The sequence below is a fragment of the Megalops cyprinoides genome, chromosome 14, assembly GCF_013368585.1.
Source record: "Megalops cyprinoides isolate fMegCyp1 chromosome 14, fMegCyp1.pri, whole genome shotgun sequence".
In the NCBI taxonomy this organism is placed as follows: Eukaryota; Metazoa; Chordata; class Actinopteri; order Elopiformes; family Megalopidae; genus Megalops; species Megalops cyprinoides.
This window is the reverse complement of record NC_050596.1, coordinates 14,293,507-14,319,368: the sequence shown is the minus strand read 5'-3', so window position 1 is coordinate 14,319,368 and position 25,862 is coordinate 14,293,507. Positions and strand designations below refer to the sequence as shown.

Genomic DNA, 25,862 nt, shown 5'->3' with positions numbered 1-25,862 from the left:
TTTGTTGGAAGTGTTAACTGTTGTGTGTAAATTGCTATATAATAGTTTTATTAATACAACAACACAACCTTATAATTAGTTTACTTGTTACAGAACTGAAAGAGAGAGGGATTTCTTACCAGTGTTAGTCTGTGATGAGGCCAGACTATTCTTTCAACAGCACCAAATGCATGGTGATTTTGATGCTGTACATTTTAAACTGCAGGGGATGAACCAACTTTGATCCATTGAGTCCCAGGCTCTCATCATTGCTTATAAAACATTTTTTTTTTTTCAGAATGAAGTTTCAAGAGTAATCTAATGCAGTGTGGAAATCTTTGGAGAAGTCTGGTGGGGTTGACCTGGTTACATTCTCTCCAATCAGAGAGGCACGGTCAGTCACAGCCAGAAGAGCTTTTTTGTCTCCTTTCACTAGTCTTATGATTGTCAATGAAAGAGATTTGTGCAGACAAAGGAATGGAATGATGTCTGAGAATAAACTGCCTATGGAGAAGCTGCTTATAATTATGGAGATAAAACCAGCACTGGGAATAGCATAAACAGAGCGGAATTTTACATGCTATTGCACTTACCATGACAGGCTAACACAGGAGTGAGAAGCCATGTCCAAAAATACCTAGAAAACTTTGGAAACTCATAACATAAAAAATAGCAAAATAGAATAAAACCCAATATATACGGTTTTCTCCGAACTGAACTGGCGCAGTTGTGAAGAGCTACTTTTGGAGGAGTCATTCAGAGTTCATGTTAAATCCCCCCTAGAAGAGATGACTCACACCTCATGTTTTTAAATGTGACCTACTTTGCTCATCTCTCTTCTCATTTTTAAAAAGCGTGGCTTATCTCGTTACCATAGAGTGCCTACTGCAATGCGAGGAACAGAGCACTGTGGTGTTCTTCTTAGCTTGATTATGTAGGTGTGTACCAGCAAACCCACGTTCGTCTGTCAAAAAAATCCTCCCTCCGGTCACTGTCATTCAGTAGTGGCATGGGAGTGAGTCTCCTAACGGATCCTGATCAAGTTACAAAACAACACTAATGTGTCAATTTAAGGGGCAGAAATATAACCATAAAATTTGGGATTGGAATTTCTAGCAATGAGATGCACGCGTCAACAGCCCTGGTCCTGTCACAAGACATCACTGAGCAATTTAAGCCTTTTTTTTTTTCTCTTGGAAGGGGAAATTATCTCAATTTGGTGCCAGAGTGGAGTGTTGCTTTCCATGGCTGGCATAAAAGCAGGTGAACAGTTTTTAGGTTTACAGTATTTAAAACACTTCATACTTTAACACTTAATTTCCAACAGTCAGAATAGGGAGTCTATAAACATGCAATGTGAACTTCTTCATATGGAATTACAGCTGAAATTCTGTGTGAACTTCCTGCATTTGTAGTCAGAGTTTAGAAGAAGAAGCTCACACTTTCTGAGCTGAAGCAAGGCTGACTGGTGCCCATCACATCATTAATAATGCAACTGAAGCTTTTCAACATTTATTTCCTTCTATTCAACAGTATACTGAGTCAAAAAAAACAAGAAGGAAAACCATTTTGCTAGAAAATGCTGAATGCTGATTAATACCCACAGTGGTATATTTTGACATCTTTTGAACTCACTTATTATACAACCAATGTGATGTCTTATTTAAGCCATTGCATAAGCACTTTAATGTATTAATTCTCAGGCTTTATTGGCCAGCAGAGAGGAGAAGCTCAATGGAAACATTGCAGAGTCTGATAGGATTCTATTGGAGGAAAAAAGAGCATCAAATGTTGTGCTCGCTTTGATTTGCAAGCGGTAGAGGGTTCATCTGCTCGTTCTGTGGTGCATTTGGGAATTTTTCTAGTGGCTTTGTTCTGCTACCCTTTGAAATGACATTCAAAAATACCGGAGCAACCAGAAGTCATCGCAAGTTCACATTTAAACTTTGCACAACTATTTGCAACATGCTAGTTGTCTATATTTTTCTTTAGATACAGCATGTTGTTTCATGATATGTTCATCTTAATGCATTTGACCACCTCTTCTGAACACACACACACACACACACACACACACACACACACACACACACACACACACACACACTCTCTCTCTATTGCATTTTACACATTTTAATATTGACTTAGGACAAATGCACAACAGAAAATGCATGAGAATGTTTGTGGTTTGTGGTATGTCATTTGTGGTTGAAAGCACACACTAAACCCTCTGCCACTGTGTGATTCTGAGCATTTCAGTCCTCATCCATGATGGTGTCAGGGCGTCGCATAACCTCACATACATAACGTCACTGTAGTAATTTCTGCAATTTTGTGGCCGCCTCTAGTCTTCAACAGGATATCACCTCCATCTACTGTACCTTCTGCATACTTCCTCATATCTATGAATAAGCACGAGGCCTTAAGCCATACTTAATACATTACTTTAGTTCCTGTGCCCAGAATAGAAGAATAATAGCAACAGAATCCTATAAATTAAAAAGTTAAAAATTAATATGCTCCCGTAAAGGTTCCAATCACATATCCAATTATAGTACACAGTCATAATCCTCTACATTCTAGTTATTTCTCAATTACATTTTTATATTTTCCCTTTTTATGAAAATCACAATAATGTCATTTTGTATGTCTTAGACTTACAAAAGTCAGAGTCATTTATATTAAATGCTACGACTCTGAGTTCATACCCTCACCGTGCATTGCTACATGAAGATGGTTCCACAAAGAAGTGTTATGTTTCACTTAAGAAGGTAAAAACCTGCTGGATTAGAACATTAATAGTATGCTAAACTCTGACTGAACACCTTTTTACATGCTATGTCAGTCTGCACGGGTGGTGATTATGTACTATGTGCTTGAGCATATTTTTTGTCTTGATATCGATACTAATAAAGTGCAAATCCTCGAGGGGAGGGTTTTACCTTGGAGAGACAATTGCCTCTCTTTTCAACAACTGACATCCATAGGCAGAGACACACAAGTACAAGCAATGTGTTAAAATGGTCCTAGTGGCAGATGTATGGTAAATATCAGGTGTTTACTGCAGACAAGTGGGTTGTGTCCCTATCTCCTGCTAGGAGGAGTGATTACAGCCAGGGGACATTGGAACCTTTCTGTTTCTAGGGACAGACCAGCGGAGGCAGACAAATGTCTTGGACACCAGTGTTACTCTGTTAGCAAATGCTGCCTACAGCCAAGTCCTGTTTCAAAGACAAACTCCAAGTCAAAGTTATCTGGGAGCCAGGCAGAATTCCATCGCTCAGAACTACAAAGATTTTTTGTTCTACGTTAATATAAATATAAATTTTCTATTTCGAAAGAATATCATATGACTATCAATCATTATAAATAGTTAACTACTAATAATGTTACAGTTTATAATGTTTTGAAATTACAAGCCAAATAAATCTTATTCAGATACATTATAGACACATGTAATACAATGGTCAGCCAGTTTTAGTTCTCTGCTTTTAAGTAGTTTATTCAAAATGTGTTTTACAAATAGGATAGGCCAGTGTTTTTTCCACATGGTGGCCTCTGCCTTTAACCCTCTGAGGCAAAAGGCCTGGGTCTCCAGTGCTGAAACTAATGAACCTCATGAAAATTACATCAACAAGGTGAATTCACAGATTATCCAAGTTGCAATTGTATGGTGCTGTACTATAAAATAAAGGCAATCCAGTATTTATGCCTAAATTAAACAATCAGGTGCAGAGATGGATATACTGCACCCTAAAATTATAGACAGTTGAATAATGAGAAACACTCCTTCAAATGAAAAACAGAACCTTCAAACACCACAATACTTTTTAAAGTCATATGTCATGCGACTCCACCAATACATAAAAAGGCACATTTCTTTCTTGAGAGAGGTAAGTTCATACATATTAAAGATTATTCAGTCTTTGATACATCTCCATTCTGTCCTTGGGATCCACCATGTCCTTGAGAGCTTGGCAGTTTATATGTGCAAAGGTGGACGCCTGTTTTTCACACTGGCATTGAATGCAACAGCTGATCTTCTGTCATTATTGCACATTCCACTTCAACAAGCAGAAACATTTAATGGAAAAGTGTGCAATAATATGGAAATTTATGCAGCTCAAATGCCATATATTCATGTCAGAATGGATGGTCTCAAATTAAGTCATTACGTGTTGAGAAGTTATTTTATTTTTTTTTGAAAACATACAGTACAGAACACCGGATGTTGCTCAACAGAATGTATATGCTTAATAGTTGCCATACTAGCGCTAAAATCTAAACATTTCTTCCTTGTTCCAAAGAAAACCATTCCAGTTTCTATTCAAATCTGACCATAAATACATCAGTTGTACTCTTCACATACAGAAAAACACGAAAGAACATGTAGTGTCCACTCAACCTGGTGGTGAAAGGCAATGATGTGATGATGCATTTCGGCATCATTTTATTTAACAAATTTATGCCCTTAAATATACAGAATCAACTACACAGACAGACTTCTTAAACAGAGTGTAAACTCCCATGGCACATCCCCTGCTAGTGGCAATCAGGGTCTTCTTATAAGGCACCCAATTAACAACGGTCGCTCCTCATACTGAAATAAATTCTTCAGATGTTACGGCGTGATTCACTAAATGTGTTTTGTTGGCTGAGGAAAATAATGGCTCATTCTGGTGAGCGTGAGACAAATCCTTCTCTTCCTCTATCATCCTGTCTTCCGTCTGCAACTGCACTTTGCATTTTCATTTCCCCACAATGGGCTGTGTGGAGACTTTTGCAGCAGGATATTTGGATGCATCATTTCCTGAGCCAGACAAAAAAATCCTTCACAATAGCTGGAAACATTTGACTGGGGACTTCAGCGCTGTTTCCAGCTTTCTTCCAATTAAACCTCGGGACACGTTCCAATTCAGAAACGAATTTACGTTTTTTTTTTACGGTGAAGAAAATGTTTTGCCGAGTACTGTAGGAGATTTAATCTGCCTCAGGAAGCATGGCTGAATGCAATCTCTGGTTAGCACATTCATTATCTTACATTTGTTACTGAGGCAGTTATGTGCTATCCTGTGAAAATGTGAAAGCTGGGGAGAGCTGTTCTGAAAAAAGAGACTGTAAGGTGGTTGGTAATGTTCCAATTAAAAAGCTGTCTCCAAAAAGGTTTTGTGCTATGAGGGTACCTGGCCGTTTGACTGCAGTGTGCAATGTGTGAGTGCCAGTGCCTATCACAGACATTTTGCAGCTTTGAGGAGGGTTTTTCATGCTTCGGTGGTTTTACTCTAATGAATATGGTGAGTTCAGGTCAGGCTGTGGAGACTTCCAGTGCACCTGTACCCTGAAGAAGCTAGATGAGATGAGGTAAATGAGATAACATCCATTATGCCTTCATATCAGCGTATGGATGATTCACTAGCTGGACTCCCGCTAGGCCTGGGGGATTGAAGCTAGGATCAGAGTCCAGTCACTACAGTGCACCATCAAAGGGGATAATCTGTAACCATATCACCTTAGGACATCAGTGCTACAATTTGGCTGCTTCAGCGTTGTTTAAATCCTTCTGACCAAATCACAAATTGAGTACTCTCTGAAGAAAATTGTGAAAAATAAGTGAGTGAAAAAAAGAATGTATTTCAGAAAATTAATGATAAACTGCAATGCGGTCGGATGTAGACCACTTCTACTCATATGAAACCTGGTACCACGCAATTCTGCTGGAATTGGTTTGTGAAGTCCAATGTCCCGCTACAGTAATGCTACAGAGTAAACACTTTAGATGCCTGTGCCCCACTTAATGACGGAATACAATATATGTGACCTAATCAGTATTAACATGTAGCCTATCATACTGTGTGTTCAAATATGTAATTTTTTATGTCAAAATGACTGCATGCAAGCTAGTTTGTATGGTGCATAGTGTCAGTGTCTATTGAAAGGGTACAACAAGCCTCCATGACATGCCTCACAGGGTCTCTCAGTGTGGACACGTAATCGTCCCCCAGTTCAGTCAGCAAAGTAAATCGCTCTCCACCTCAGCTGGGTGGTGAGTCTTCTAGAAACCAGACTGACACTGTGCATCACCCCAGTGGGTGCTATCCATTGGTGGCTGATGAGTCAGAGCCCCTCTGTAAAGGGATCCAGAGATGAAATCTGATTTAGAAATTAAATTCATTGTCAGTACTTTGGCTGACTCCAACCATACAGCTTCTGAAGAGGTCACATTTTGATGTAATTCCTTGTAATTATGGTACATTTATTATTCCATAGAATACCGCTATGAGCGTACACAGCCAGAGGCATTCAACAGACAGTGCTCCGTAACTTCCTCTGAAAACTTGGTAAAAGATGCCTCGAAATTCCATAGTGCCTCCCACCTCTCGACAATTCAATTCTGCTCTGAAGCCAAACATGGCTCCCTTATTTTTTCATGTTTATCCTGAAGTTTGACATGATCTATAACTGCACTGACAGAGATGTAATAAATGTGTGGGATGCAGGACAGCCTATGGCATGCTGTTTATCATTTGTGCCCGCACAAAAAGGAAAAAAACACACTGAGCAGAAATACTTTCCCATATCTTCAGCAACCTAATTAATCACTTATAGCAGACTTTATTGATGGGTTTAGCAGAATTGTTAAAAAAAAAACAGGCAAAGCATATGCATGGATAAAGGACATTTCATTCGGTTGCATTATCAGTTTTTATTTAACTATTTAAATTGAAATATACTTTTGTCAGCTGCTTGCTTTCAGTGGAAAAAGGCAAGCAGCTGACCAAGATGTTGAGATGATGCTACCATTTCTTAGGGAAAACATGTGTTTTTGCTAAAATTCAGATTTAATTTGCATTCTGTCCTGCCAATTGTTGAAAGTACAGCAAATGTCTCATTCAAAAGCTACCAGAATATACCCAACTGTGACACAGTGTTTCAGGCTTATTTCATCACTAACTCACTGTTCAAAGCACTACGCTTAAGAGCGTTTTCTCATATGTGCAGATCCTCTTCAGTTTCTGACAGTGTTGCTGTTGCTGTTTGTTATCTGATAAGTGAGTGTTCATTGTGCTGTACTTAATCAGACCACATAACAGCATACAGAAAATTAGTACACAAACACAGTTGATCATATACATCCAAATATATCCTGCACAGAAGAAAATTCAGCAAATGCTCATGGCAAATAACAGCTGTCCACCTGCCTATATAATACCTACACTAAATAGAATATTCAATTTAAATTGAGTTGCAAACCTCTAAGCATGGCAGAACTTTACACTGCAAGATGTTATTGCATAATGCCTTTCCTTGCATCATTCATCATAACAGCAGTGGGGAAATCTGGGAGTCTGGGAGTGTTAATGCATCCATGGAGGATGTATTACCTGTATCAGGAATATATTAACTTACTCCAATCTGCCACACTGTCGACTCATTGAGGCAATTCTTTCAGAAGCAGCTCCTCATGCAGACGACTGCCAGCTGAAACGCAAGACGACAAACTGCTGATGGCACTCAATTCCTAAATATACCTTTGTTGCCATGGAAACCCATCGGCAGTATTATAACAGCATAATGAGACCTTTAAGTTTGTTTGCACAGAGTCAGACTGAAATGTCATGCTCCATAATGTAATCATATTCAGACAGGCAAAATGAGAGAGAATGGAAAAAGCGTATTTGTATAATTTTCACTTGTCCTCATATGGAAAAAGGTTGCAGACTCAAACTTTGGGGATAGTTCGCTTTCTCCCAAACTCCAGGACACATCTCTTAATTCTGATGCTGAAGCAGTGGAGAAGCCAAGTAAGATTAGGACCAGATTGTGCCCAGATCATCAAATCAGAGAGGATTTCCTGGCTGCAGAGAGAAAAGGTATGGATGTCATTCAGTTAAGCTCTTCCCCACGAAACAATGAGGAGTGCACTATTACATAATACCATGAAAACCGGTTTTAGACTCACCAATCTATCATTTCCAAAAGGTTCCAGCACAATTGTTTATACTGAAAATGTAATCATAAATTTATCATTACTTTATATACTTTTAGATACTTATACTTTATATCCTTTATACTCATGACTTTACACTCTACTGTTTTTTATGATGATGAAGAACATAGGATGGATTGAAAATACTGGCATTACTTTTTAATGTTGTTCAGGCTGCTGAAGTACCTTTGCTAAAAAGGAAAATGTCCTTCAGATCAAAGTGTCTTTAATGCAGCCTCTGCACTGTAATGGCTACTGCACTGTATACTGTACTGTATTTGGCTATAATATTCTGCAGTACGATAATTTAAAATGTTTGTTTGAATCTGGAAACAAAGAGCGAAAATGTCCTCTTGCTCTGATGAAAGAAATATTCCTAATTCCTGTCATTGAATGATCATGGTTTGGACTATCTTTTACAATGCATTGTGTTGAAGAATGTGTTAACCCTGGACTAGAATTGTTTTGGTGTAATGTGAGAGGCAACACCAAATAGGAGGTCTCATGCCTACTGCTTTCTCTCCTGTTGGCTTTCAAGCTTTTGGCGGGTGCAGGCTCTCATTATAACACAGATAACTGAAAAGCAACAGACAAATCAAGAGCACTCCTCACCTGATTGTTTGACAATAATGCATATTCATATATTTTACCATGTACCTAGTTTCCTGTACAGTGCTGGCACATGCCCTGGGCACCAAGCACTCATTCATTCATTCTCTCTCTCTCTCTCTCTCTCTCTCACACACACACACACACACACACACACACAGACACACACACACACACAAATGATAATGACACATCCTGAAGCTAAAAATATATTGTTACTGAACAAAATGCCTCCTTCTTCTGATATGTTCATCAATACACCAATACATCAACAGAAGCACATTCTTGCTCATGTTCAAAATATGAAATTGTGTAAAAAGCATATGACAAGCATTTGAGAAATATTTTTCAACACACATCGCAAGCACTACAAGTAATTCTGCTGCTCTGTTGTCAGTCCACGGAACCCAAATTGCAGAATTTAACCGTCCAATCAGCATTTAGAGTGACAGAAAATCTGGGGCACTTCATGGTACTTTTCACTACCTTCATAGTTTGTTTCAGGTCACATAAGGTTATTATTCAGCTGTGAACTCAGTTATTCTTTAGACAAGCAGCAGTCACTGAAATATTGAAGTCAGTGAGGCCACAAAACAGCACTGGAGGACCATGTGACAGTGTTAAAGTCTTCAGGCTAACCTCCCCTCCCACCGCTGACAACACCCCCAAAGGCACCTGCCAGCAGACCTGAAATGACACTGAACATATAGGTAACTAATTCTACCAATGCACTGCTGTCTGTTTAGCAACTGACTAATAACATTTGCAACAGGAGTAATGTTAACAGAACTAATATGACTGACATAACTTACCATTATGCTTTAACATATTCATACTAAGATACCAGCACACAGATACACTATATTGACAAAAGTATTTGGACGCCTGACCATTACACCAACAGGGACTGTAATGACATTGCATTCAAATACATATACTTTAATATGGAGTTGGTCCCCCTTTTGCAGCTATAACAGCTTCCACTCTTCTTGGAAGGCTTTCCACAAGATTTTGGGAGTGTTTCTGTGGGAATTTGTGCCCATTCATTCTGCAGAGCATTTATGAGGTCAGGCACTGATGTTGGACGAGAATGCCTGACTCGCAATCTCCGTTCCAGTTCATCCCAAAGGTGCTCGATGGGGTTGAGGTAAGGGCTCTGTGCGGGCCAGTCAAGTTCTTCCACACCGAACTCATCAAACCATATCTTTATAGTCCTTGCTTTGTGCACTGGGGCACAGTCATGTTGGAATAGAAAAGGGCCTTCCCCAAACTGTTGCCACAAAGTTGGAAGCATAGTAGTGTCCAAAATGACTAGGTATGCTGAAGCATTAAGATTGCCCTTCACTGGAGATAAGGGGCCTAGCCCAAACCCTGAAAAACAGGTGTGGCCAAATACTTTTGTCCATATAGTGTATGTATCATTACAGGTAGTAGTATGAACATTTTTGGAATGAAATGGACTCTTATCTGGCCACAGAGAGGGCAGCTGAAGTTTGAACATTATGCTCAGGATTCACAAGTAGCTGAGGAACCATAAAGACACCAAACCCACTAGAAATATCAACTTCAAGTCAACTAACACAGACAGGCCAGTGTTTTGGAGGCTGAACTTCCAACACTGGAGAATAAAATCAGTTCCTACCATCTGTAAAAAATGTGATTTTCTGACCATTACAACTTAATTATCTTGTCTTGATCATTACGAATCTAGAAAAAAACAGGAATCCTTAGATGTAAGAGATTCCAATTAAGCATAAAACAAGGTACAATTTTCAAAATTACTTCATCTCTGCAGTGACATAAGTGATGTTTTTTTCCTTGGAGAAATTCAATACTGAGTTTTTTTCCACTCCTTAATTCAGAGCATAGCTTCATTTAGCAGACATTTTAATTACAGCCCTATTTAGGACCAGATTTACCATGTTTGTGGGGTGTTTAGTACCAACAAGCTGTCATCTGGCACATTACAGCACCTGATGCTTTCTGCAGGTCAGCTTTAATGCTGTTGTAATTTTGGAAAATCCAGCGTGACAACAAAATAAAAGGTATTGGGAGGAGAGTATGCTAATGAACACAAGAAATCCCTAATGCAATTGATTACAGCTTGCAACTGCTGCAGGAGAGATTATTGCACATGTGTTTTAATACCTGGGTGGAAAACATGAAAAGGTATGGTTGTGTCATGGCTGCTTGGCAACCTCATGTTTTAATAACTATCCCTTTATCACAAAATGGAAATTAATTTTCAGTTTGTAATAATCATTTAAGTAAACATATGTTAGTAACACATGTACGTTTTTTTTAAATGCTGAGAACTTCAACAGAAAATGACAACAATATGCAGTGCAGGCTCTGCACTGAAGATGTCAAATGAGGCCAGGTAAGGCAAGATTGGTCTGTAATGAAAGTGTCCTGGCTTTATCCTAACTAAAACAAGTTTCACAATTGAATATCTGCATGGCAGTTAGCTGATTATGTTTTATCCCATTATCAGTCAAAATCAATTACCGATTAGTCAGAGCAGTAGCCTCATGTTAAACCTAAGAGTGTGGACAGTGTAAAATTACAAATTAAGTCTCCTGGATCACTTTGCAGTTTCTCAGTGAGGTAGTTAAACCATGTGTCAGTCTATAATCTAAAAGTATTATCGGTTATTCTCCTAAATTTTAAATTTATTAGATGTTTATTGCTTGAATATGTATTTGGACAACCATCATGGTGGGGACATTTGAATAGAGAAACTGGGGTAACAAGGGGGGAATATGAGCAAAATGCCTCAAGACAGTGAAGGTAACCTTTGGCAGCCAAGTGTACGACAACGCTGAGCAGCAGGACATAGAGCCTTCAGACCACTGCGATGAATAGGATACCATGAAAGCTTTCAGTCTGTGGCTTGGCTTTCAAGGGCCTTCAGGAGGTCTGGGAGCTGCTCGCCCACTCACTTTGCGGCTCCATTACAGTCACACAGCTTGACAACTGACAGCTGTGTGCGACTGCCAGCTTAATCTACTATGTGATCCATTCTGCTGATAAGGCTCCGGGGTGGGCTGGCCTCAGAGAAAACGGGCACTATTGAAAAGAGATTTCTCTTATGCAGCCCGCATTCTTATCTGAAAAAACACCACTCCATCTCGGTAAATATCACACCCAAACAGGATGCTCTTCACTTATTAGATCTCATCTGAATGTGTTTGCGTTCGTGTTACCGACAAAAGACTTGGTGTTGACAAATTTGAGATCGTAACATGGGGATTATGTGGCGACTCTGTCGATAAGCCGCCCTCCATCGGCCTTTATGCCTCTGCATGTGAAGAGACAAGGTCTGCCTGTCTGTGCGGTGCTGATATTTCTGATCCGCAGTGAAAGCACAGGACTGTGGCTTAGCAGCCTGTAAAATCGTTCACTCTCTCTGACCAGGGATGGACTACAACAACTACTTGCTTCCATGAAAAGTCAGGGTGGTTTTGCATTTGATCCTGATGTCATTCCATTTCCTGCTGTGAGGAAATGTATCTGAAAATGTACATATTATCTATGTACACATTATGTATACTTCTGGCATACATTTTACCTTGTGCAGCTTAGCGCTGTGCCATAATACATTAAAGTGTTATCACAGAAACAAAAACAAAAATATTATGGATGATTAATATCTGTATTTGTGTACATTTCTCTGTGTATGCATTTCTAGATCTTTGCATTTGAACATTTGTTTTTCCATGTGAACCGTCTTGCCTTCTTTACCTCAACCCTGATTTTATACTTCTGATGAGACAACAAGAGCCTGAGATACCTGTGGGATTCTTGGTAAAGCAGTGATGAAGTGGCTGCTTGGCATGATCCCTGATAACCTGTAAGTATAAGGCTAAACATATGCTCCCTAATTTACCCTTGCACAATTCCTGCCCTCACCATGTCATGTCACGGTGGCCATGCCTACTTTCCCAAGACAAGTGGCAGGTGAATGTAGAAACCCATGATGTAAACCATGTGCAATATATAATGCAAGATAAGATGCTTGGTTTTCTACTAGTCTATTCATAGCACGCTATCATCATGATCATATGAATTAATTATATCCTCGTACACAGACATATGAGATGACATAAGCAGAGAGCAGGATTGGACAGCAGCTCACTCACCGAAGCAGGTGCCGTCCAGCTCCTCGTAGCCCCTACTGCAGACGCAGCGGCCTAGCGGCACCAGCCAGTCCCCGTCCGCTCCGCAGTACAGCTTGGGCGTGTCCCGCTCCTCCGCATTGTTCACGCAGGTGCCTCGTACTTCCACCAGCGAGGAAGAGTCCATGCGGGGAATGGTGTCTGGGAACGTGGCCAAGTTTCGGAGCGTGAAGGGGCATTTCTTGTAGTACACGCGCACTGACACCAGCGCGATGCAGGCCCCTATGTCCTGGAAGGCCAGGTAGAAGCCCTTCTGAGTGATGGGCCCCACCTCCCGCACCTCAGTGTTGAGTTTGAGGATGCGGTCACCCAGATCTGTCTGCGTGAAGCTCTCGTCAGCTGCTATGGTGTCAATCTTGGTATAATGGCCCGGTTTGAACTTGATGCTATGAGACTCGTCCGTTTCCATGTAGAAGAGGTTGAATGTCTCCTTGCAGGTGCCTGACACCCAGGGGATGCTGTTGCAGTCCCTCAGGGTGAAGCGCAGCTCCACGAACACCTTCTGGGCAGCCTGCCGGGAGATCCAGTTGGACCGCAGCCAGTTGTTCTGATTGGGCTCCATTACGTGACAGACCTGGAAGGTGTGGATGGGCCGGTTCTGCTCATCCATCTCTGTGATGGTGTCCCACTAAGAAGGTGAAGCAGAGATAATCACTTACCCGAAATAAAAACAAGCTTATATTCACATGTTCACTTAACCTGCTTTGCCAAGGCCACATTCCCCAATGTTATCCTCTTATATGGACAAATTAGTGCACTCCACAATCTGTGTTGCAGGTAGCCTTCCTGTTGTGGGAGAATTAAGCCAATCCATTTCAATCAAACTCCTTGCAGTGAGAGAAACCCAGCTGACACTGGTATGTCACTATCATTTGCAAGCCTTTTATAGATCCTCCCCTGCCCATGCCATGCAAGTCTAAATGCCTCTCATATTCAGGCTCATGTTGCCACTTATCTCACAAGATCTGTTCTGGATGATTGCTGGGAATATGTCAGTCAGGACAAAGACAGACACCAACTTCTGAATTTGATTTGATGGAGAGGATAAACAGCCCAACATACTGATTAGGATACTACCTGAAGTTTAGGGAAGCCTTTGCTAATAAGGGACAGGGATAGAAGACTACCACCATGCTAGATTAGTTTACAGATTTACAAAAACGATTTGAAGGTATTTACAGATTCATTGATACTTGATATACTGGATAGTGAATTAATGGTTTACTTTGCAGGAATGATGGCTGTACTGTTTGCCCTTTAATGGCTTGAGGGCATCAAGCCTACTCATGTTATTTGCTCAGACCTTGCTGCAGCTTGGTGCAAAGAGTATGAGGTCACTCTGTTCCTGTTATCAAGATCTGGACCGCTATTCATAAAAATACTCAGTGTTGAAATGGTACTATAGTTGCCCCTCTCAGTAGGGCAGAAGTGAAGGCTTTCTTTATATTAGCGTTTGTGGTAATTTGGTGACCACTATGAGATAGTGAGGTAAAAAGGAAACATGAATATGTGACATGAAGTCTGTGGGATTTACTGGGCAATAGAAGTATGTGATATGTTTATACAATAAAAAAGAAGAACACCTAAAAAAAAAACCTTTGCTACTGGCAATGAGCAATGACCAAAGCTTAAAGGTAGTTGAGCTCATTGTCAAATGCCAAAATTAATCTCATCAATTGAGGAATATCTAAGGGCAGCCTAATGTCTTAGTGCCGTGCTGATTATAGTATATAACTGGCACATCTGTGAACGTGTGAGGAAAATGCAGTGCAAATACTTCTGTTTCCTTCTGGAAATACAGGGCCTAGGTGGGAGCCTGGGCAAACCAAGGGAACCTGAAGATAAAATAAGCCTGTTGGCTGGCAAGCTAGTAAACTAACAAAAACTAGCTTTACTGAGTCCTGCATCATATAGTGCTACAAACCACTGCATTTACAAGAAAACGGCAAAACAAAACCAATCATTTTCTATGCGCCTCCATTTAGTTTCTCATTCTTATTCTTTAAAATCTTTCAGAGGTCTGGGAAGATCCTGCAGAATTATAATCTCATGTGAGACAAGGACTTCCAGGCCCAGTAGTTGCCTTGCATGCCTGACCTCAAGCTCATTGCCCCATAATGGTTCTGATTTCCTCAGCAAAGGGATTAGAAACAGAGCATTAGCCTGAGCTGAAATTTCAGCACTAAAATCTTAACATGCATAATTGAAAAGTGCTCATGAAAGAGAGAAAGATTGATTTCTTTGAATGGTGAAACCCATTTCTAACATTTTCACTGCAAGACTCAATTATTTACAGCTGCCTGCCAAAGGTGAGGTAATTCTATTAAATTTGTAAAGCTGCTGTCATGGAGAGCAGTGCTGTGACTGAATTTATGACCCAAAGCTTTGGAATGAGGACAGAGAATTCAATATTTTGAGGTTTAAACATGAATGGTTTTTTTGTGATAAAGGACCTGAGCTCCTGGTTTCTGCCAGTGTCATGGTGTTAGATACAGCACTGAACTAGGTTAAAAGGGCAATGCAGACGTTAAACTCACATTTACTTCTCTCCTATTTTACATGCTGTAATCATAACAGAAATCTGAGCTTCTCGCTTAGCACTTCTTCAGCCAACCTCACCAGAGTGAAAGTGTAATGGAAAAGGAATATGAGAGGAATATAAGGAATATGAACTCCATGCATGTCATAAACAACATTCATGTTCAAATGGCTTATTTAAGTAAAGGAAGGTCAACTCAAACATTGAGTTACAAACTATACACTTTTTCTGGTTCAGATGTAACCGTTCTATTATTCTTGTTTTATATTGATATTCTGACAGATTGTTTATATTACAGGTCATATGATGTTATCACAGCTAAACGCAGGTAAAAAATAAACTCACCATGATAATAAACGTATCCCTGAATCATACATAGAGTGTATAATTAACCAATCGAGAACATTTTTTCTGCCAGGTGAGCGATGTCAGAAATCCACTCATAACTATGGTAAATAGTACTGTAGAGACGCAAACACATGGGCACACACATACACACGCATGTGTTACGCACCGCTCCCCTTGCTCCTGTCTCCACCCTGTCTTGCAGATGTTAGGTGACAGGTGGATGCAGCGAGGTGGGTGGAGCCAAAAGTTTAAATGATGGCGACAGAGAGCTGTCATCTCTCTCTCTCAAGGCGGACTCACCACTCCAGCGCCAGTGTTTTGTTTAGTTATTTCTTTTAGGTTTTTTCCCTTTGTTCTTTGTTTCAGTTACTCGTCAGTTGTAGTGGTATGTTTTTATTTTTCCCTGTATGGTGTGGAATGGGACCTGGCGCTCTTTGAACGCGCAGCTGCCCATCAGGAACAGTGGGGTGGTCCTGCCGTCCACAGCCTTGGGGTTGCACTGTGGGTAGGAGTGAGGAACCCCTTAACCTCCCTGCCAGGTTTACGGTTTTTCTTTGGTCTGGTTCTGTTTTTCCTTGGTTACATTTTCTGTTAAATCCGCTGCCTTTGGATGATTTAATAAATATTGGTTTCGTTTTCTTGGTTTCGTTTCTTTCGTTTCAACGTGCTGGGTTTTATTGCATGTTCAGCACTGGGGATCGTGATTGTCCCTTGAGGGTTGGGCCGTGCACACACACATGCACACACACGTACACATGTATACGCACACACATGCACTCACCTAAGTACATGCACACTTGTCTGCCACATTTGCTCCATAATTGGATTCATCAAGTCTAATTAAATCCCATCATGCTGTACCTAATGAGATATTTACCACTGCCTGTAAGAAACAGAACAACAGTGCTGCTGGAATTGATCTTCTGTCTGATCAAACAACAAAAACAGCATAGCCATAATGAGCGTCCCTCCTGTATTCAGCAGCATTTATTGACACACTCTGCAGAGTCATAAACACCTCCCTCCAGCTTACCCATAATACAACTACAGAGGTGCTGTTTCAGCTTGGGCCCTTGCATACTAATGGGACTCCAGCCCTCTCTGATACCAAGATATTAAGCTTTGCTTGCTGCTAAAACCATTCAAATTTAAATGCCCTGCTGTATTAAAGACACCAAAACAACTGGTATTTTGAATGTTAGAAAGTTTGTTCATAACTTTCTATTCAAATTCATTCAACGGCTGCTGTTATGAAATCTGCCTCAGTTTTGATTGCACTGAAATTATGGACCTCAAAAGGCACTGTTTCATGCCAGGTATGGCAGCTGCCACTGACTGGCTAGCATTACATTTTAACCAATGCATCTGCTAAAACCACTAAACATAATTAAAATCTGACATGGACACTGGTCTCTCCAAGCTAATTTACTGTTATCTCATGCTTCTGTTGTATTGCAAGCTTGCTATGGATGATGAAGTTCTAATGGCGAATTAACATTAATTGAGGCTAATGAAAAAGCGCTCTGCAGTAATCTGAATGAAAAAAAAAACAGGAAAAATGGTGAGTAAGGTAGTCACATTTAGTCCATTTTATTTTGGCTTCTACCATTTTCCTTGAACACCTAATTACTGACCATGTTGAAATGACAACTTAGGCTGCACAAGCTTTATCACTGATTTTCCATGAAAACATGCCATCACAAGTATGGCCTGACTTTACAGTACTGATCAAACTGTCTTACAGAGGCTGTCGTTACATTCCCACATATACACACGCCAACACACACCTTCCGTAATACATTATTATTGCCTAAATTGCAGGTTTGTCAGTCAAAGAAATGGCAAAATTATTTAATGTATCAAGGGGAACAATGTCAAACATCATGCTGGCATATGCCAATCAAGGATGTACTGCAACAGGAAAGTGGAATAGTTGTCTAAAGTCGAAGCTCAAAGACTCTTAGGATAGTTACTAAAAACCACAAAACAACGGGCACAAAAATTACCACAAATTATTCTCCTTCCTACAACTGGATGGGTTTATGTTTGGAGGAAGCCAAAGGAAGCCTACAGCCTGAATCAGATGTTCCCAACTGTTAAACATAGCAGTGGATCTGATATGGGCAGCCATCTCATAGGATTTATTACTCTGAATGGTAGAATTATGGCCATGGAATAAAAAGCCCTTTTAGGTGACCAAGTGCACCCTAAACCTACAGTGTAAGCTTGGTTTCATCAAGATGTTTCCATATTCAAAGATAACACCACCCCCATACGCACTGCAAGCTGTATACAAGAGTGGTTTCATAGACACCAGATTGAAGTGAACACCTTCCATGGACTCCCCAGTCACTAAATCTGTACATCACTGAACCTTTATGGAAAGTTCTGGAACACAGAGTATGGAGTACGTAAAGAAACTCATGCCTTTCCACCAGCGGTCCGGTATCCCACTGTAAACATTTAAAAATTTGTATAACAGCATTTTAAGAAGGACTGAAGTTGTTCTGAAGTGTGGCCCCAACTCTTTAGTAGTTAATAAATATTTACATATTGTTTTGTGTTTACATTATTTTTATTTTATAATATGTATTTAAAGGAAATTTAATTGCTATTTAATTTTTATGTTTCCATTACACTGTCTATCCACAATATACATATGCATATATTAATTATACAATTAACATGTTAACAATTAATTATTCTTGTTTATATGGCAACAGTGCAGGAAGATGTCAGATTTAGACATTTAGTAACTGAGTGTATTAGACAGGCATGTATTATTGTGCTAATATACTGTGGCATGGAGCCAATCTGTCTATTATGGTACACTGTTTTAGGAAACAACCTTTTTCTATTCTAATACAATATTTGCATGACTGCCCGAATCATGATGATGTGCATGGACAGAAAAGAACAGTACATGTACATATTGTTTTTGCTTTTATACATTTTGCACCTACAAAAGTGCTACAAGGGTTAGTTAAGGACAGAGATCACAATGTGTAAATTGAATGCCCTGTTCTGTCTCTCTCTTTGTCCTGAGTGGCATATTCATGGCCTGTCCCCTCATGCTATTTCCCTTCACCTTTGGTAGTTCCAACAAAACACATTCTCCTCTACCTTTTCTGTGTTTTTACACTCCACAGAATGAAAGTGCAATTACCTTACCTTAATTTTGTTATTGTGTGAATGCTGCCTTGCATGATTGCCCTTGTATTTTCAATCTTGCCAGAAGCGCTGGTTACACTCCACTGTGTCTCGGCAAGTATCTAACACATCACTGTAAAAGCTCTCGGCGTTAATATTGCACAAACAGCCATGATTAATGAACAAAGGCCCTCCATCTCAGCTAGAATAAGCCCCAGAAGACCTCTCTCTGTAATCTATTCACACATGAAAATGGATTGACTTTTCTCCAATAAAATATCTGAGCAACTTTTGTAAATAACCGATACCAGTCATGATTTCTAGATTTGCAGTCATTCAATGACAATGCTGCCTCAGGCCCTGTTAACATAAAATGTGTGAAATCACCAAGAACCAAAAATATATACTATTAACAAGTAACAAAATAATTCCACGCTATAATATCTCTCTGTGACTCTATGATGTTCTCTGGGGATTGATCTGGGAGCTTTAACTGGCATAGTGATATTTTCACTCTTAGACTAGACAGCACACAGTTCACCCACTTTTCAACAATCCCAGAGGCAAAACTTTCCACTTCTTGTAACCAAGTGAAACGTTGGTGCACATTAGTCTCAGAATGAACTCTGATATTCCATGAAGAAGTTGCATTCCTGTACTCATCACACATGGTTTGGTAGCATGTCTTCCCACAATACCTGCTTTAATGGACTCTTATTCAGTGTTAATGAAACACATTATAAAAGAAAATTCATACAGACAATTACCTGATTCACACAATTAAGTTAGAAAAGAACTATACCGCAGCACTGAATAACAGCCCTACTGCAGAGAAATCTCTTTCTCTGAGAGAATGGATCCCTCACGTTGTCGGGTTCAAGGAAGAGACTGGAGTGCCTGGAGTATTCATTTACCATCTCTTGCATGTTCCTTTTTGAATTAACAATCAGGATGAAATAAAACAATTTAAAGGGATGAGGAAAACAGTGAATCAAAACTGTCTTCTGCATCATATTTTACATCTTTTGTTCTCTGCCCGCGTGACTAGCAATGTCGATTCTCCCTGTTGATAGGAAAGCGACATTTCTATTTCATTTCAGTCTTGACAGCATCTGAAGTCTCTCGGGCACTGTGCCTCAGTCCTGGCCCTGGGGGTATATAATTCATGCTGGCTTCAAACTGAGGGCTCAATTAATGATATTTGATAGAGCTTTTAAACCAAATTCTGGACTGGATTTGACATCACATTAAAGTTATGGGTAAAGTGATGAGTCTTTGATTGCAGGAAGTGTCTTTATGCTAGAGAAACTGAACAGAAAAGTAAAAAAGCAAAAGTATTTCATCATCTTAATTTTGTCCACACAATTAGCTGGTGCAAATTGGCAGTGAAATTGATTAAGACCAATCAAAAGCTCAGCAAAAGCAGAAAAGAGCAAGATTGATGCTTTATGAAGGGATATAAAAAGGGATATAAAGGAACCTGGGGTGGTCAAATGATACAGAGGCACATACTGTATGTAACACAACCTTTGGAGTTATTGTTGGTACATGCTCCATGTCATGAGAGCACTGATTGTTCTGTCTCAGCTCAAGTAATGCCACTGATGTGTAACTCATGAAAAATAGGTTTACCCTGCAAGTCTGCCTTAATGAATCTGTTTCATATGTCTCAATCTAAACAAAAAGTTCATGCAGATATAATTTTAGAATTATATGCAATTGAGTGGCTGAATTTCATATCCAACACAACTTTGCAAAGCAATTCCTTCATAGAGAATCTGTCTCCTTTCACTAACTTTGTCTTAGCAAAAATCAAATGATTGGTTACTGTAGACGAGAGCCCTTTCTATCCATTAAGATGCCTGAAAGTAAAACCAAAGATAAGGCAATGGACAAAAGACCTAATATTAAAACAGAACAAATATCATCTCTTATTAATTATTATTATAGCCCCTTCACCAAAATGCATCTGTAGAGTGCTACTGTCAGATTACAAGACTGGAGTGCCAAATTAATGGAATATATTTGCCTCTCTGAACACTGTGATTTCTTTAACTATGCCCAAACAGCAGCCTACTAGCTAGTGTATGTGCCTGGTATATGGTTGTTTTTTTGACTGCAGGCAGAGAGACAATGAGCCAGTCCGCTCTGCCTAGGGACCATGGTTAGCATGCTGATGGCAGATCTCTCCTTGTCAAGGCCACATCAGAACTATGGCAGGGCCAAGCTAGACTGAGAGGCTGACCCTGACACATATATCTGCTGTGTCTGCACTACCCAGGGGCAGAAGAGCCCACACACATGATACCCAGTAAATATTTTTAGGGCCCAGACTTTTTTGCAAATACAAGTGTTGCCTAAACTTGTGTAAGAGTGTAAAAGTGGTGTTGATTATATATGTTAAATATCAAAGTTACATATTCTTTGTTCAAACTAAAATAAAGTCTAGCTGTTGTGAACCCATATTGGAAGCATGCTTGTAGAAGTTGGGGTTGGCTGTCAATTTACATGTATGCAAAACTGAACTTTGAACGAGATGAATGACAGTATACGTTGATTTGTTTCCCTTTTGCATATAGACAGAGAATGAAATAATAAATGAAGCCTGACATATGAATCTTGGCATGAGTATGTGCATTAAGTCACACTATTACTTAGGAGTGGGTTTAGAGAAAAATTCTGAACATCAATTTCTTTGTACTTAACCACAGTTTTTACAGTAAAATCACATAATGCAGTTTTGCCATTTTGCGCAGTAATAATCAGTCACTAAAGTACTAAAATTCTAATGTACTGTGTGTGATCTTGCTAACCACAGGCAAACTCTTACCTAGGGTCCTTGATTTCTGTAAAGCTCTTTTTTTCCATGCACATCATATCATCAACATCATGTTTTGATGTTTCTTTTTTCCAATATATGTATAATCAGTGTGTGATTCTTAATTTTGGTCCTATGGCTTTATTGCAGTTACACTGCAATAATACTACAGAAAAAAATTATCAAAACCAGGACATTTAAAAATATGGAACATATATTGGATATAAATGTGTCAAATAATTTCCATGGAAATTCCAGCACTTTTTGAATAAAAGAAAGCACCTCTATTGAAACTTTCAATTGGAGGAAACATTTAATTCCATTGAATTTAAATTTGGCCAGACCTTTCTGCAATTTTCCGCAGCACAATGTTCCTGCCCTGGGTAGCATCCCACTGTGTCCGGAGCACGAAGAAATTAAAGCCATCTGAAATCGCTCTCTGATGCATTATGTAGAGATTTAAATTGAGTGAAAGGAAAAAAATATAATAACTTTAGGGATTGGCACATTACTCCCATGCTGCCCTTGATCAATACAGGCAATCTGATGCTTCTGACTGAATGAAACCAAAACACCCTGGCTGCATCTCATCTCTGAATTCATCAACACCAGGAAGGAGCCATGCAGGACAGCCTGAACCTCCATCCATCACCCTTCCCTTAGCAGGACAACAGATAATGAATACCTGCCTCCTGTGGGGAACAAAGAGTGCAGGGTACGGCAATCCAGTGTAGCCAGAAATACTGTGCCATGGTAGCTCGCTGACATAATGTTGTTCTGTCTTTTCCACAGATTTAATGGTTATTGCTACAGCAAAACCTTGATTGTTGGATCTGAGATATGTCTGTCCACTAACTAGTAATCCGGTTTTATTTATAACTGAAAGAGTTTAAATGGTCACATGTAGCAATCAAAAGTGATGGCATAATGAAAAACCTGAGGTCCAGGAACACGCTAAGAATGTACTGCAGTATAGTTACACACACATTTACTGAATGAGTATGCTCTATGAACCAAGAGACATACAGACACAGGAGGGAACAGACTTAACTTGCAGAAGGGAGGTCTATGAGATAAATTAATTAAAATAAATAATTAGTTATTTGACAGAAAAAACTTATCTGGAGTGGTTTATCATCAGAGCATAGTACATGAAGTACACTGCACAGGCACAACAGGGGCAACAAGAATGGCCAGTTCCATGGAGCATTAAGCTGAACAACATACAGTGGATCTAGAACACACTCTTTGCCTTGAGGCCTAAAATCTCCAGGATCAAATTATTGAAAGTTACAGGTCAGGAGAGGGTTATAAAAAGATATCAATGGCCTTAAATATTTCATGGAATACAATAAAAACCAAGAAATTGATTAAATATGGCACCAACAGGAGCTTGCCTAAATTAGGCCACCCCTCCAAGATGGATGACCATGCAAGAAGAATACTCATCAGGAAGGCCTTCAAGAGGCCATCAGAAACAGAGCTGCAGGACTTCATGGCAAGGACTGGCCACCATATGCACATAGCTACAATTTCATGTGTTCTCCACAGTCCTGAGCTGTGGGGTAGGGTGGCTAGATGGAAGCCATTTCTCACAAAGAAAAACATCCAGTCTCATCTGAATTATGTAAAAAAGACACTCTGGATCTCCTGTTGCCATGTGGAAAAGGTCTTGTAGTCTGACAAGACTAAGGTAGAACCTTTTGGCCTTAATTCCAAATATGTTTGGCGCATCAGCCTAAGAACACAGTCCCTACTGTCAAGAATGGTGGTGGGAGTATCATGGTATGGGGCTGTTTCTCTTTGGCAGGGACATGAGCTGTGGTGAGGACAGAGGGGAAAATGAATAATGCAAAATAAAATATTTAGGAAAAAACCCTGTTACCCTATGCAAAAAAAAAAAAAAAACTGAAGAAGGGGAATTTCACCTTTTAGCATGGCAATGACCAAAAGCACACAGCCAAATCCATCATGGGATGGAAGAAAGATCAATGGCCCAGACAGAGCCCTGACCTCAACCCCACTGAAAATCTTTGGACTGGCCTGAAGAGAGCTGTTCATAAGCTATCCCCTCACAATGTAAGTACACTTGAACAGAGATGTATCCAAACAGACTCACTGCAATTATCAAAGAAAAAAGGTACTTCCCCCAACAACTACTTTAAGCATATGCAGAAATATGCAACCAAGACATTCAAAGTCTTTCATTTTTAATACTTTTTTTTGAAAAACTGAATCATTTGATTTTGACTTAGATATTGTTGGTTAAAATGTGTAAATAAAGTTAAAAAATGTCTGACTTCACCTTGATTTTGGCCTTTATACAACAGGCTGCTACACCAAAAATGAGAAATTTTGACAAGGTGTTTAGACTTTCTGGATCCACTATAGTTACAATATAGGCACAAATCAGTAACTGATTTAACTGATAACAATGATCCTTAACAGCAATGTATAACACTTAGATCATACTAATGTGTTCATATAGCTTAACAATGAGCTATCAGATAAACATTATGACATATCAAATTTCATTCAGGAATTGTAGTGTAAAATTAGCATTTGAAAACAGCTGGACTACTTTTAACTCAGTAGTTCACTTAATGCGGCACAATGAATACCTTTGATACCTGCACTAATTTAAATCTGGATATATATCCACAGAAAATCTCCAATAAGATATCTGAGCCAAAATAAGTGGTAAAGTTCATTATTTTTGGATTTACATTTATACAATGTGAACGCTGGCTTACCAACACCCAAAAATGTATTGAATAAATATGAGATATAAATGAATTTATTTTTGTGTGTGTGTGTGTGTGTGTGTGTGTGTGTGTGTGTGTGTGTGTGTGTGTGTGTGTGTGTGTGTGTGTGTGTGTGTGTGTGTGCGTGCGTGCGTGCGTGTGTGTGTATGTGTGTGTATGAAAAGCTTTGAAAACTGCCTGTCTCCTGTCTCCCTAAGTAGCCCTTACGCTGCCTCTTTGAAACCACATCCACACAAATTGCTGGAACAAGAGCTTTTTATGCTTGCTTCCCTTTATGCAGCCCTATTTGTTTTTGGAACTGCATATTGGCTGTGTTACGCTAGTCTCACAGCAATAACTACATGTACTCATACACTCATACTCAAACCGTGACCATTTCTCACAATGCAGGTTGCCCAACACACTATGGTGAGTTAGAGTATGGGCCTGGATTCACTGATGTCCTCCAAGCAATCTGCAGGAGCCTGATCAGTGACAGGGGCCTGAGAGTGGACAGATGAACAACTCCTGCTTGACATGCTCACTCCTGTCCCTGACAGGACAAAGCCCATTTGTTCTGCCATTGTGGACTCCCAGTCACTGCAGGTTGAGGACATGGCTGGGATCAAATCTGAACCGCAGAGCTCAGCATATGCCCAAAGGGAACGCCTTAACCACTGAGCTACTCAGAGGCCTGGAAAAAGAGCTTTGATTGACACTCTTGCAGTTTTTAGAGAGAGAGAGATGCATATTACTCCAGCTGACAGACAGGTATTGTCTTGATTCCTTTATTTCCTGTGGGTGAAGTTATGCTCCTCTCACTTTCGACTGCATGCCATTTTCACAGGGGATCCACTGTTTCCGAGCTGCAGCTGCCAACAGCCCTGAATAAAATCAATTTAGCTCCATTCTGTATTAGTTAATGTGGGATTACTGGAAATAAATGGGGAATAAGCCAACTGGCCTGTATAGACCGAGGCAGGAGTGGTGTGGAACTGGCATGTAATATAAGGCACAATGTCTCTCACTTTACAATCTGATCTTTCATAAATCATCTCTTACTCTGAAGCAGATGCGATCTTATCTATACTTTTCTTTAACTCTAACAAACAGAACAAATGACTCAGTCGCTGAGAACATCTTCAATGTCGTGATCCCCATCTATCTTCAACACAAAGGAAAATCAATACCGATGTCACAGGAAAAAGAGAAAAATGAAGATATAGACAATGTCTGCAACCATGCAGAGACTAATGTATAACATATTTCTCTCTGTCAGTTAGGTTTAGCAGATGCATTTATTTAGCAGATGTTCACCGGAGCTATAGATAGATAGATGCATTCGCTGGAAAGTCTATCAATCTTGGGGTGTCTCCTTACCGTCACCCATGTGTGGGAATCAAGGGAACTAGTTTGGGGGTGTGCTGCACCTTAAGTATAATTATTTTATGAAACCGTACACAAGTTACCATGTAAGCAGCAGAACCCCAGACATTTTCAGGTTACCATA

The 25,862-nt window shown here is 39.8% G+C and overlaps 1 protein-coding gene across 1 annotated transcript in view; it reads right to left on the bottom strand.

Annotated features, from left to right (window-relative positions):
- LOC118788801 (ephrin type-A receptor 6-like) overlaps window positions 1–25,862 on the bottom strand; it is a 102,528-nt gene that overhangs the window by 60,198 nt on the left and 16,468 nt on the right. The window contains exon 3 of the mRNA XM_036544900.1: window positions 12,718–13,381. Coding sequence (XP_036400793.1) covers window positions 12,718–13,363 — 646 coding nt within the window. The 5' untranslated portion in view covers window positions 13,364–13,381. The remainder of the gene's footprint in view (window positions 1–12,717; window positions 13,382–25,862) is intronic.